Here is a 14,429-nt window from a genome sequence, read left to right on the forward strand (position 1 = left end):
TACTGTATAAGGCAACAGAGGATGAGAAATGTCTACCCCTTGTTTCTTGGCCTTTCAACACAGTGGAATCCACCTTCCCAATCAATAAGCTCTTTATTTGAATGCATTCACCTATGCAGTGTTTCTTAGAGACGAGTATAGCCATTAAAGTCTTTTTTTTTTTTTTTTTTTTTTTTCAGTCCAGAGCATTGTTAATGTTGTTTCAGAATATGTTCAGCCTGTGCTGCAGGTGGCTGGAAAAATGTTCCCTTTGGTCATATTTCAGTTCCCGACTCGTATTTTCATTAAGAGAACTTTCAGGAAATGTTAACTTTAGGCTCTAGATAAGAGTTAGAGGATGATAGTCTTAACCCTAGCAGAACTGACATTCATGTTGGAAACAAAATTTGAAGTTTGTGGTTTGTGAGCCAACACAAAGAACATCTTTCTGTTTATAAAGACTTCATTTCCCTAGCATTTCATAGAAGATGTGCAAGGGGGTTGCTCTTGCAGTATTGTGACAAATCCCATATGTTAAATACTATTGTGATTTCTTTCAGACTACTCAGGATCTGCCTGTAGCACATGGTGTTAAATTATTTGAGAAATATTTGAAATATGGGAATTCATTTAATTCTTTTATCATTTTCTACTTCTAATCTTTTTCTTCTATTTTTTTTTACATCTAATCTTAAGTAAAATCTAGTGGCTGTCATAATAAGATCCACCATCTACCAGTATGTTTTTCAATTAATTACAGTAAATTGCTTTGGAACACTTCTTAAGACTTTGATACTTACTCCCTCCAAAGGTATATATCACAATTCACCTACAACTCCTATTCCTATGCAACTCTTGTCTATGTCATTCCATAAAGTCTCTGCTGAGGGCATTTCCTCTAGATCTTTTTTTTTGGATTGAATATCACTTATTCCTTATTCTCATTGCTTGACTAGTCTACTTGAGTAAGCTTTTTAAAAAGAGTAATCTTTGGTGATGTAGGTGGGGAAGGTAACCCAGACTATAGCTAAGAGTCAGGATTCATTTGTAAGCTTTTGATAAATGTAGGAATGTAAGTGAAAGTAAGACTTAGTCTTCTAAAGCAGTTTTACAGAAAGGGATGCAAGGAGTCAAGCAGACCTTGGTTCAATCCTGACCCCTAAGATAAACTGGCCATGAACCTGGGCAAATTCTTTTAAATCTCAAATTCCATGCAGTTTTCTAATACTAGAAGTTGTAAAGTAATTTTCCAAATTACATTGGTTTAAAGGACTGTCACAGATTCAGACTAAATCAGAACTGTTAAAATTTAGAAACTGAAGCATCACAGAATTTTAAGTAAAACAAATTGCAAGGTTTTTCCTTTTGATAAGAGAGAATAGAACTTTTGGTCTCTCTAAGAATATGTGATTTCTTTTGAGGAAAAATTATTCTGGAATGTATGTCTGTATCATTTACATGTTTATACTTTTGGTCTCCCCTCCTCAGTTGTCCATACCTCAGCCCATATTATATTGCCTGTGACAATTCATTTTTTGTTTTATTTTGTATTTTTCATCTTTCCCTATTTTTTGATGGACTGGATTGAATACTTGATGAGTTTGCATAGCTCTCTTCTTTCATGCAATTAAAATATGCTTTCCTTTAGGGAAATAATGTATCATATATTGTATGGTTTATGGGCTAATAGGTTTATTGACTTAATGAGCCTTTAAAAAATACTCTTCATTTTTCATCTCAGTAGGAAGAAAATATAACTAAAAAAGATATGACAGTTGACTAATAGGTAGAGAAGAAGAGAAGGGTATTATCAATAAGGGATGTAAATGCCAGGGCAAGGTTGCTTTGAAAGCTTTTCTTTGCTACTATAACCTCCTTGACCCTTTGGGGTTTTTGGGTCTCTCTAAGAAATCTTTAAATCCTACTTTGAAAAATCCTTGTTCCTGGCGTCAAAGTAGGTCATGGTTTTTTGAACATGTTAATTTTAATTGCTGGTGGTAAAACTGCAAAATATGATGAATATTTCTTCTCATAAAATTAATGGTTTTCTAGACTTGATTTTATTTCCTCTATTATTGTGTATTATTGTGAGAATAGGGCAGTGACCTTTCTTTGGTCCCCTCCTTTCTGATAAAGGCTCATTTTGTCTAGGATGCTAGAGAAATCCTAGTGCACTCTGCTCTTACCTCCTCCTCCTTACAGACAGAGGGCTTGCTGTTGTACAGGAACATTCCTCCATTTGACATGAGTCTCCTGGGCTTCTCCACATGGCTAGGCTCCGTCATTCCCGAACAGGGGCAGTAACACAGCACTGCTCACATTAAGCTATGAGAAACAAAGGGGCATTCTCCAGATTATACAGTGGAGAGCTTCTGAAATGTTAGCTGTTCTCTGAAGCTTAAGGTCTTTGTCATTTCAATTACCTGGTGCTTTGTTTTGACTTCTTACCATTTTCCCAGCCTAGCAAAAAATGTGCTACCTCCCCCCCTTGATCTGAGATGTATACATATGTCTTTATGTGCTAGTGAGGAAATCTCCAAGAGGACCAACCCTCCAGAATCATGATCTTGGGGTAATTATCTTTTGTGTCTGAACTTTTTAACTTGAAAATTTTGAAATGCCTTGCATTACTGTTCATCTGATTGATAGCACATACTCTGCTCTTTTTAATGGAAAAGGAAGAAAGAATCAGGTATTTGGTCCCGCAAGGAATATTTTATGGCCTTTTATTTAAAGATCTAGGTATTCTTAACAACAATCTTGAAGAAAAAAAAAAAAAGAGGAAAAAAAGAGTTTTTTCTCTTTTACTCCTTAAAAAGTCTTTATTAGTCCATAAGATGTTGTTTCTAAGCCCTTTGTCCAACTTGGAGTGTCAGTGGGATTTGATGATTCTAACCTGAAGAGACATTAATGCTGTAAGCTATGTTCTCAATTTTTCTTAAAAGTATGGCTTTCTCAGAATGATTATTATCTAAATTTATTACAGATCTTGAGCTGTAGGTTTGTGCTAATTTATATGGCTTGTGGGTAGAGATTGTTTTATTCTTTGTTCTTTTGTGCCTAGTGCCAACATAGTGTCTGGCACATAGTAAGTGTAGAATAAATTCTTTTTTATTGGCTAACTTTTTTTTGAATTGATTAACTGTTAGTCTTTAATGAATTCTCTTGAGCCCATTAAATAGTGAGTCTTTTGATATGTACCTATGATTTCCCTAGTGTAGTGAACCCCCAATGTGGAAACTCCTTCCACTGATGCAGCTTAACAACTTATCTATAATTATACAGAAGTGCCTCAAACCCTAAGAAAGTTAATGGCTTGCTTGTGGTCATACAGTCAATATATGTAAGAGGCAGAACTTGAACCCATGTCTTTGTGACTTTTAGTTTGGTCCTTTGTCTATTACACTATGCAGTCTACCAGGAAAAGAGTGTTTTTATAAATTTTACCAGTTAAAAAATCTGGAATAGTTTTATCCACTTTTTCTATCATTCATTGTTCTGTGCTTATAGTGTTTTAAGAAGATTACTCAGAGAATATAGTACTTTCCAAGTTATTTGTCTTAAAGATTAGTGATAAGAAAGAGGTAGCTAAAGTACAATGGAAAGGGCCTATATTGAGTCCTTTGGTTTCTGTTATCTTATTGGTAAAATAAAATAAAATAAAGGATTGGACTGAATGATGGAAGAAGTGGATAAAGCTCTGCTTCTGGAGGACCTGGATTCAAATCCACCTCTGACAATCTTTCTAACTGTGTGACCTTGGATAAGTCACAACCCCTTCTCTTCCTACCCCCTCCCCAGATCTCAGTTTTCTTATTTGTATAATGAGGGAATTAGTCTTAGATGGCCTCAGAACTTTCTTATATCTCTAGCCTGTGATTATACTTTTTAATACTTTATGACTAAGTTGAAATTTCTATGTGTGTCTGCCTTTTATTTAATGTTTCATCCAAGATTCATCTTCAGATTGAAATATATGGAGATTAGTAACATTTTCAAGTACTGTGTCAAAGCTTCATTCAGTATCCACATGCTAAAAAGGCCTAAAAATGGTCATTGGCAGAGAAGTAGTCAGAGCGCTGGTACATATGATCCAGATCTCTGTACTCTTGTACTGCTAAAGTAGGAGGTATATTAGATTGCTTTGTGATTCTCTTCCAACCCTGAAATTCTGTGAGTATTGAGAGTAGGGAGTTGGCAACCAAGAAAAGAAAGATTTCTATAATGCTAAATGCTGTGCCTAATAATCATGGGATAAGGAAGATAAGAGGATAGGATTTCTCCTGGGCAGCACTTCTTCACTTTTCATGTCCTTTCTGAAATAAGCTCCACCTTCAGATGTGCCACACTCATTTCCCCATATTTCATTTATGTTTAAAACATCTTGCAGAATCTAAATAAACTTTTTCCTCCACTCAACTGTCTTCAATTAATTTATTTATTAAATTTGAAAGAAATCTAACTGTCAGTCTGTCCCTGGGGAGTGTTCTTCACAAGGCTGTATCTAACTTTTGGTTTCCTTTTACCAGTTTCTGTGCCTTTTTGATCATGCTAACTTCAGAAGTGGGGGTAGTAACTTTTGTTTCCCACTCAATAAAATCACTTACTACTAGAGTACCACAGTGGAAAGGTGCAGAAAACCTGAATTAAATAATTCTATCTGCTATTTACCAAAAAGGCTATTTTAGTAGTTCTTTCTCATCATTATTTTCTTAACTCCACTTGTGATGTTCCCAGATTTCAGAAATCAGGCATTGGAAGTGCAGACAGATTGACTGAATTGCCCATGGTTAAATGATAAACTTAATGAGAGTGATAAAATTAGAATTCAGATGATGAGATTCTAAATATTACTTTAGAGGACAGAATCGTGTTACCCTTTCTGAAATTTTAGAATTATTGATAAGATATTTGATTTTGAAGATAAATTCCATTTGAATTAAGCTTTAATTGAAAACAAAATATCTGGATTAAAAAATGAAGAGATTGATTCTAAAATTTTCTGTTTCTCTGAATATCCTAAAAGATTTTGGTTTTGTTTATGTAAAGGTATGTCCTGTAAGAGAATCCAGTATGTAAAAATTTTAATTTGCAAAATAAATAAAAGTAATTGTCACAACATGTTTTTGCTATTTTTAAGTTTCCTCTAATAATTGTTAATGAAGGGTTCATATAACACTATCAATATATTGAAAAATTATTGCTTAAATGTTTCTCAGGTTTTAAAAGAAGCTGTCTTTAAGATTTTTTTTATTAAAAATAGAAGATGATTATAGTATTGGAGGGATGGGCACCATTCAAACAAGTTCCATATGCCAAATTGTTGGTGGAATATTCCATTTCTAAATAGGCCCTTTCCTGCATGTAATCAATGACACTATGTATAACTCTCAATGGTTAGTTTACCTCATTTCATTCATTGGAGTATCAGTTGACCTCTCTTTATATCATAACTACAGGCTGTATCCTTAATTCTGGCAGGCATCTTGCAAATACCTTATTCACCAGAGGGCCAGAGTAAGAGAGTATAGCTGAAATAGCACAAATTCATCTAATCAAGTCAACAAGTATTAAGTACTTACAGTGTATTTAACACTCTTAAATTCTCTTAGAAAAATGATTTGAACTACTTACTCCATTAATAGATACTTGACAACTTATTATTTTGTGTAATGAAGCAATATTAAATTTTGTGTAATATTTGGGTTTACCATTGAGTCGTTCCTCAGAAGCATGAGATCTTTGTGCATCTCCCATGCATGTGTATCCTTTCCTGGAAGCATTCAGAACAGCCAGAATAAGGAACTGATACTCAACTAGAGAAGTTGTGACTCTTTAGTCTTTCATGTAACTTTAAACTCCACACCTATCAGGAATTTATTTCCCCACTGATGCTCGCACAACTCCCACTCTGCCATTTGGAAAGAGCACTGTACTAGAGGTTAAGAAACTTGGGTTCTTGTCCTTTTGTTGCTACTAATTGGCTGTGTGAATTTGTCCGAGTCCTTCCATCTTTCTAGGCCTTGTTTTCCAATCTGTAAATTGAGAAGGTTAAACCAAATAGACTTCAGTGACTCTTCCAGCCTCACTACTGATTGTGTCATTTGAATAACCACAATTGTTGAGAAAAAATTTCTCCTGCATGCTTAGTATCCTGAAGGAGTCTTAGTGGACACAAGCTCAAAATTAGATATTCCGAGTAAGAAGAGTGTTGAGAACAGCAATATTGCACACTAGCAGATCCAGAGAATTCCTTAGATCACATGGTATTAGTTTAAACTCTTGATGTCTTTTCTTCTAGGTATCATGAACTGATTACAAAATATGGGAAGCTGGAGCCCCTGGCTGAAGTGGACCTAAGACCCCAAAGCAGTGCAAGGGTAGAAGTCCATTTTAAAGATCAGGTGGAGGAAATGAGTATTCGTCTGGACCAAACAGTAGCAGAACTAAAGAAACAATTAAAAAGTCTAGTACAATTACCAACAAGCAACATGCTTCTCTACCACTTTGATCATGAAGCTCCCTTTGGCCCAGAGGAAATGAAATACAGCTCCCGAGCACTGCACTCTTTTGGCATTAGGGATGGAGACAAAATTTATGTGGAGTCCAAAACAAAATAGCCCTTGCTAACATTGAATAGACAGACCGACATGTGTGTGCATGCACACACATACACACACATACACATATGGATTTATTTTCCTTTGAGAGGGAAAGGTTTGATTTTTATTTTGTTTTAAGGATTGAATTGCGTGCATGTGCACATGTATGTGTGTGTGTACGTGTGTGGGTGTGGATGTGTGTATATGAGTGGATGTTCCTCCAGACAGGTAGGGGGATCATTTGGGATTTTCTTTCCTATACAGGTATCTTTGGCTCGGACAACATAATTGGCCCTAATATCTAGTCTATGTATCCTCATGGGATAAGTAAAGAAGAGATCACTGGATTCCTTTTGTGTTCCTTAGAAGCTATGTGACCACTATGTACCATCACCACCATGCCAGTATACTTGTGAAAATAACACGAAGGAGTCATTCTTCTCTCCCTTTCTACCTTGCACTAAGGTTAAATCAGGAAACCAGAAAGCATGGCAGAAATGGCCAGCAACTGGGTCTCAGTTCCTTACTTCCCCCTACCTTTATTTTCCTTTCATTTTTTAATTTAGGTCAACTCATTGACTTAATTTAGTTCTGATTCCATTTAGATTTGCCATTTCTTGATAAGAGATTTTTCTGGTTTTTAAAATAAATGAAAGAATTTTAATGCTCATTCTCACCTGATCTGGACCTCAGGTATTCTGTAAGATTAGAAGAGAGTATTTAAAACTCTACTAGAACACATGCTGCTGCCACTATAGGCATGCATGCAGTTTTTGAGGTAATCTTTATCTCATACTCTAATCTTCCCATTTCAGCCATTGAAAGCGCTTGTTCTGGCGCTTTGAATTGATGATGGGAAAAATGATCCCATCTAACAACTTCACCAGGAGCAAGCCAAAGGGCAGGGCAGTTCCTTTGATTTACATTTCAGTAAGTTACTTTAGTGAGAGTGGCAGTAAATGGACACTTCTGCCTAATCTGGGTTTCTTTCTTTAGGTAGAAAAACTCTTTAAAATTGTCATAAAAGAGATTCTTGTCTGAATATTTTTTCTAAGCATAAAATGCTCTCTTTTTTAAAAGCACTTTTCCTTCAAAGTTTGGTTGTTTACCTACTTTGAAATCTTTTTGTTTGTTCCCATATTTCCTTGTTCCATCAGATGTTTTCCCTGTAATGCGCCTCTTTCCTTGTCCATCCTATTGACAGGTTGAAGACTTTTGAAATAACTTAACTCTGGGATTAAAGGTGTTCACATGAAGTATTTTTCAAAGAATGCTATTGAGTATCTGATTGTACCTGAACTTTTAACCTGTGATAGATGATTCCACAGAATCTCACAAATAACTTTTTGTTTCTATGAAGCTTTTGGATGAGTCTTAGAATGTCTTATCTTGGATGTCGGGTTTATTTCTTCATCTTTTTGGGTTTTTTTCCTATGCCATAAAGATGGAAGTTTCTTCTCTTAATGCACTTCAGGTTCAGCATCTGTTAATTTTATGACTCAGATTTGCTGAACTTCTAGATTCCCTGAAACATTAAAGGTAGAAACCAAAGGGTTCAAGAAAGATGAATGAGACTCATTCTCCTTCTGTTGTTGCTGCTGCAGGCTTTATCTTCCCAAAATCATAGAGATGAAAATAGGTGATCCAGGCTGTAGATAGAATAGAGTAATTATTACACAATCGCCTTTTCTTGCAGTTCTTTAGAATTTGGGGGGGGAGGGGGAAGCATGGCAGCCATGGCATCATGATGACTAAAACACAGGGTGCTCTGTGTATATGCATGTGTATGTGGAGGTGAGAGACAGCAGAATTGAGAATGTTGTTTCTGTCATCCCGGGGAACAAATACATTTTCACCTTTGAAACTTTAAGAGAATCCCTTAGTAGAAGGTGGAGCAAGCACTTAACACTTTAACTATATGTGGAGCGGTCACATTTAATTAGATAATTACTGTAAGTCAAAGTTTGATGAAGTACATTTTTAATATTAAGTAGCAACCCGTTTCTTTTATTATAAAATGCACCATTCATCAGCTACAAGTTTTTTTTCATTTTAGTGTGAAATTTTAGGTAAAAGAAAAAGGTCTGGTTTACTGAAGAGTGATCACACTTGGGAATGGTGCTGGCATTATAACCGAGGGTATTAATGGTGCTGTGTGATTATTGATTACCACAACTTGAACAACACAATTATAGGTCTTTTAGAGTTGCAGAGCAGAAGCAAATGAAGATAGACATACAAGTACTCATACTTCTAGATTCACTTAGGTGGTGGCCATGTTGTATGTTGGTTTTGAAACAAGATTGATGATATCTTGTGTTGTTGAAAACACATAAAAATTATTTTTAGCATAGTCCCCAGATGCAAAACTCTAATAGAAGACAGTAGACCTTTAAATGTAGAAATTAGGCATATTTAATTTGCTTACAACTCTCTTGCATTACTTAGAAACCTGATTTCCAGGTTTACTGGCAGCACATGCCAGACATTTAAGCAGAGTTTGCAAGACAGAGCTCATTTAGCCAGTAGGCAGAATTACACACTTCAAGGGTTGTGGTAGAATATACTTTTAAATTCCTTATTCTGAGAAAAAGAAAATTATTGAAAAGTTAATTTTTAAAAGTTATTAAAAAGACAAAAACCACACCAAAAAAACTGAGAAACATTTATAAATGTGTATTCATGAGATTAGAGAGAAAGCATTTGAGTATTTGAATGTATTAAAATTTCTGGTTTACTGAAGGGATTCAGAATTATGTACTAATTTCTGTGCTTTCTGCATTCTCTTAACCAAGTGCTTCTTTCATAAGAATTTGTTGGTTGTTATTGCCACTTATTGCCACCTACAAATGCAATGGATGTTGTGACCACCAATGTTTCTCAAAAGCTTGTGGTGGAAATTAAAACCAAAATGAAACAAACCTGTATGTAATGAAGTTGAATGGTATAACTATGTTTTTTAATTTTATGTGTATTTACTTTAAAAAAATTTTTCCAAGGCTAACCAGATGCTACAACTGTGTTGCTAAAACAACAGTGTTATGAGCATAGAACAGTTGTTTCACAAGTAGGAGGAGGGATCATCACCTTTCAATGTACATTGATAAATCATTATAGTATGTAGAAGTTAATGTGCTTGCTACATGGAAAGTTTTGGGATGCAAAGCATCTGAAATGTGGGTCTTAAGTACTAGATTGTGATGAGCAAAGCCATTTCTTCTTATAAATTAGATTCCCTCCCCCTTTCCCTTTTTCATGTTATATTGGAAATGCAAGCAAACTAGACTCTTTGAAAACATCCAGAAGCTGTTCATGTTCTCAGATTGTGTTGTGAACACTCTATTTTTCATGGGTGCTTCATCAGAATATGTCCATTGTTGTGATGGAGAAGGACTGGACTCTCTCAGGCTCTTGACGCTGCCAGCTGTCTCCTGCAGTTAATGGAAATATATATATATATATATTTTATTTTAGAATATAATTTAAACATGAAGGTCTATTCTTTGCACTTTTTATTAATATATATAGAGAGATAATCTTTAAAAAAAAAATTAAAGATCCAAGTCCATTTTCTCTTTGTGTCATGATTCTTTTTGGGGTTCTGGAGACGAAATTTTGAATTTGTTTGTTTTTATTGCCAGTAATCAACAGTGATTGGCATAATTGGCCATTACATCAAACTTAGTTGAAACTATCCCCCTTTATTCCCCATCCTTCCTCCCAAATACAAAATAATGTTACACTTTATGGGTTTTAGCAAAAGTTCAATCTTGCTTACTTTGAAAAGCTTAGTTTACTCTTGAGATATTTGGTATCCTTTCTTTGAATACACTTGAAAGTTTCATCTTTTTTGTATTTCTCATGGAAGACTTGTTACACCATTTCTTTGAGGTAATGTTACCTGTCATAATACAGGGCCCTAGAAGTAGTTTTGAGCTATGTAAATGTACCAATAACTTGCTGTATCACTTGTCCACTTAGTGTCTAAACTTTAGATCATGAAAAAAGGAACTAACAAGATCCCAGAGTTGTATTTGGTATTTACTAAAACTGGAATTTAAGTAAAATTGATGACTTTATAACACCATTCCCTTTGACTTTTTGGAAATTCAAAGATAAAATTATGTATCCATTTCTTGTATAAATTGAAGATTGCTTCCTGTTCAGTTTTTTACTTCAAATATTGTTTATCTTGATGCCAATATTGCTAGGCAAACATGCATTAAGACACCCAGTACTCAAATCTGTAGTAAGAAAAGTTGTGATATAATATGGTGAGTAGCCCAAAACTTGCCATTAAAGTGAAGGAAAAAAAAAGTTAAGGCATGATATTCTCTTTCCCATTCTTCATTGTTTTGGCCTCTGGCTAGAAATTTTTTTATATATTCACCAGCTCCTAACTCTTAAGGTTTATTAGTCATGTCTCATTTATATGGCACTTGAATAAAAATAAACATTTTTTTTAATGTGTTAAGAAAAAATGTAAGCTCCAACTTGATTTTAACTAAGCCATTGAGGACCATCTCTAGTCCTCCTGATCTTTTATCTTGCTACTGGACCCAGATGGCTCCAGAGGAGAAAGGGGGTCTCGTGAGACCAGACAGCCCTCCGTCATCTCAACTCGCATGTCACGGCATCACCTCCCTGATGCCAAGATCCTCTTCGAGAATGGAGAAACAGCAGCAGATAAACCTGTAGTGAAAGGGTAGCTTTCCTGAGTTGATTAATGAGAGGATATGTAAGACCCAATAAGTATTTTTTCAAATAAGATGAATATCTTATGTTGTCCTACCTTTCAAGAGTAAAATTAGAAACTTGGCCTTTAAAATCAGGGAGGACTTGCAGGGGCATAGTAAAGGTGACAGAGTTAAGACTCAGCTGAGCCTCCCAACATTCCCTTCCACTTAAAAATTATACTTCAGATCAAATTCTGGACTGGCAGAGGCTACAAGAGGGAAGAGTGAGACGGTTTTCCAGCCCAGGACAATACAGATCAGAAAGAGATCTATAAGAAGGGAGAGGAGGCTGGTGCAGAGCCTTCCTGAAAGAAACCAGGATGAGGTGGTGGTGCAGCAGCAGCAGGAGCTGTCAAGCCAGAGACAGGAGGGGGTCTGACAACTGCACTAGCACAGGATGCAAAACCAAGCTGACTCTCCACTTCTGGAGCAGGTCAAGCACAAGGAGGAGCAACTGTGGTCAGGAAGGAGAGACAAGCCAGAGGGGCAATTGTTTTGACAATTTAATTGCATTTACCCACTGGTGAATCACAGGTCAAGGGCAGGGAAGAGCACTTTCAGTCAAGGAGTGAAAGACCTGAGAGACACTATCACTTCTAGGAAACAGGCCCTGAGGAACAATGTCAATTTCAGTCTTTCTGGGTAAAGACCAAAGTGCAGAGTAGGAGAGCCATGATCAATTACACCTCTCCCCAGATCACAGCAGCTGGGAGGCACCAAAAATTTACAAACCCCCAGTGCTAACTGAAAGCAGCAGTGCAGAAAAAATCCTAAGTTTGTAAGTGTCCATTCCCCCCCCCCATGCTGACCGCAGAGCCCAACATTAACATGTAAAATTCCAAATCAAGAAATAGGGTGGGGAAAGAAGCAAAGGACAAGAAAAAAAAGACCTAATTGTAAAAAGCAACTATGGTGATGGGAAAAAAAAAAAACAAAAACAAGATACAAACAACAAAAAAAAGACAATGAAGTTAAAATAGCTATCAGCCTTGGAAAGAAAAAAAAAATGTGAACTGGACACAGTCCAACAAGAATTCCTGGAAGATTTAAATTCATTTCAAAATCAAATAAGAGTGGTAGAGGAAAAAATGGAAAAAGAAATAAGAGCAAAGGGGCAGTTAGATGGTGCAGTGAATAGAGTCTCAGCCTGGAAATCAGGAAGACCTGAGTTCAAATCCAGACTCAGATACTTGCTACTTACTAGCTGTGTGTCTCTGAGCAAGTCACTTAACTTGCCTCATCAAAAAAGAAGAAAATAAAGAAATGAAAGCACAGGGAGAAAACTATGAGAATGCAATTAACAACTTGGTTAAAAGAGTTATATACACAAAAAAATGAATTTACCTTAAAATCCAGAATTTACCATATGGAGAGAAAAAAGAGGTTTAAGAACTCACTGAAGGAAAATAATTCCTTAAAAATTAGAATTGAGAAAATGGAAGCTAATGATTCCATGAGATATTAATAAGAATAAAACAAAGTTTAAAAATGAAAAAAGTAGCAGAAAATGTTGAATATCTCATTGGAAAAACAACTCACCTGAAAAATAGATCAAGGAGAGATAATTTAAGAATTAATGGATTACTTGAAGAACATCAATATCAAACAAAGAACCTAGATGTCATATTTCAAGAATTTGTCAAGGAAAACTGTCCCAATATCCTTGAAACACAGGGTAAAAATAGAAATTAAAAAAATGAAAACTCTGAGGAATATTATAGCCAAATACCAGAGCTTCTAGGTCAAAGAGAAAATACTTGAAGCATTCTGAAAGAAACTCTTCAAATACCACAGTCAGAATCACACAAGATTTAGCAGGTTGGTACATTAAAAGAGTAAAGAGCCTACAGGAAGGCATTCTAGATGGCAAAAGAGCTAGGTTTACAACCAAGAATAACCTATCCAGTAAAATTGAGCATAATTATTCAAGGAGGGAAAATGGATATTTAATGAAATAAAAGACTTTAAAGCATTCCTGATGCAAAGACCAGAGCTGAATATAAAATTTGATTTTGAAATATAAGACTTAAAGAAAAACAAAAATGGTAAACATTAAAGACAAAATCATAAGAGACTTAATATAGTTAAATTGTTTTCCTATGGAAAGATGAGACATGTATCTTCAATGAATTTATCATTATTAGGACAGTTTGAAGGATTTCATATAGAGAGGGCAGGAGTCAATTATGTTGAAATAGTGTTAAAAAGAAAATGGAAAAAGGTTTGGCAATTGTCAATGTTGTAAAATTACCCATGAATATATATGGTAAATAAAAAGTATTTTTAAAAAAATAAGAACAAAAAAAAGAAAGAAAATGGAAAGACTAGAAAGAGGGATGCCATAAGAGAAAAGAAAACATAGAGGAGAATGAGGGAAATTATTTCATAAAAGAAATGTGTAAAGAAGAGCTTTTATGATGGGAAGCAGCCTGGGGTGGAGAAAGGAAGGAAAGTTGGACAATACTTGAACCTCACTCACATTTAAAGTGGTTCAAAGATGGAAAAGATAGAGAAGGAGAAAGAGATGCATACTTAATTCATAATCCAAACATATCTTCCTCAACAGGGAAGTAGATAGGAAAGGAGATAAAAGGGAAGGAGTAATAAAGAAAGAGGCAAATAAGGCAGTGTTCAGAGCTAAAATACACTTACAGAAAGGACAGGATAAAAAGCGAGAAGGATAAATAGAGGAAAACTAAATGGAGGGAAGTGCACAATAAGTAATCATAACTGTGAAAGTGCATGGATTGAACTCGCCCATAAAATGAAAGCAGATAGCAGGATAGATTAGAAACCAGAATCCAACAGTATGTTGTTTCCAAAAAATACATTTGCAACAGAGAAAACATAACACAAAATAAGGGCTAAAGCAGAATTTATGCATCAGCTGAAGTAAAAAGAGCAGGGGTAGCATTCATTATCTCAGAAAAAGCAAGAGCTTTGGATAAGCAAAGTATAAGCAAAAAAAAAAAAACAAAAAAAAAAAAAAACAAACAAACAAACCTATATTTTGCTAAAAGGAACCATAAACAATGAAGTGATATCAAAATATGTGCACCAAATGTCATAGCATCTAAATTCTTCAAAGGAAAATGGATTACAGCAGGAAGTA

The 14,429-nt window shown here is 35.2% G+C and overlaps 1 protein-coding gene and 1 long non-coding RNA gene across 7 annotated transcripts in view; one reads left to right on the top strand and one right to left on the bottom strand.

Annotated features, from left to right (window-relative positions):
- Nucleotides 1–14,429, top strand: part of LOC141562619 (tubulin-specific chaperone cofactor E-like protein) — a 162,644-nt gene that overhangs the window by 49,743 nt on the left and 98,472 nt on the right. For 5 of the 6 annotated variants that reach the window (XM_074302624.1, XM_074302626.1, XM_074302622.1 and 2 more), the window contains one exon: nucleotides 6,281–10,154. The exons of the other annotated variant lie outside the window; for it this stretch is intronic. In XM_074302624.1, coding sequence (XP_074158725.1) covers nucleotides 6,281–6,599 — 319 coding nt within the window. In that variant the 3' untranslated portion in view covers nucleotides 6,600–10,154. Of the gene's footprint in view, nucleotides 1–6,280; nucleotides 10,155–14,429 lie in introns of those variants that run through there. 6 annotated transcript variants of the gene reach the window in all.
- The window catches only part of LOC141562621 (uncharacterized), a 118,269-nt gene continuing 113,714 nt past the window's right edge, over nucleotides 9,875–14,429 (bottom strand). Inside the window, exon 5 of the long non-coding RNA XR_012488213.1 lies at nucleotides 9,875–10,012. This is a non-coding gene — a long non-coding RNA (uncharacterized LOC141562621). The remainder of the gene's footprint in view (nucleotides 10,013–14,429) is intronic.

Source organism: Sminthopsis crassicaudata, chromosome 3 (assembly GCF_048593235.1).
Source record: "Sminthopsis crassicaudata isolate SCR6 chromosome 3, ASM4859323v1, whole genome shotgun sequence".
Lineage (NCBI taxonomy): Eukaryota > Metazoa > Chordata > Mammalia > Dasyuromorphia > Dasyuridae > Sminthopsis > Sminthopsis crassicaudata.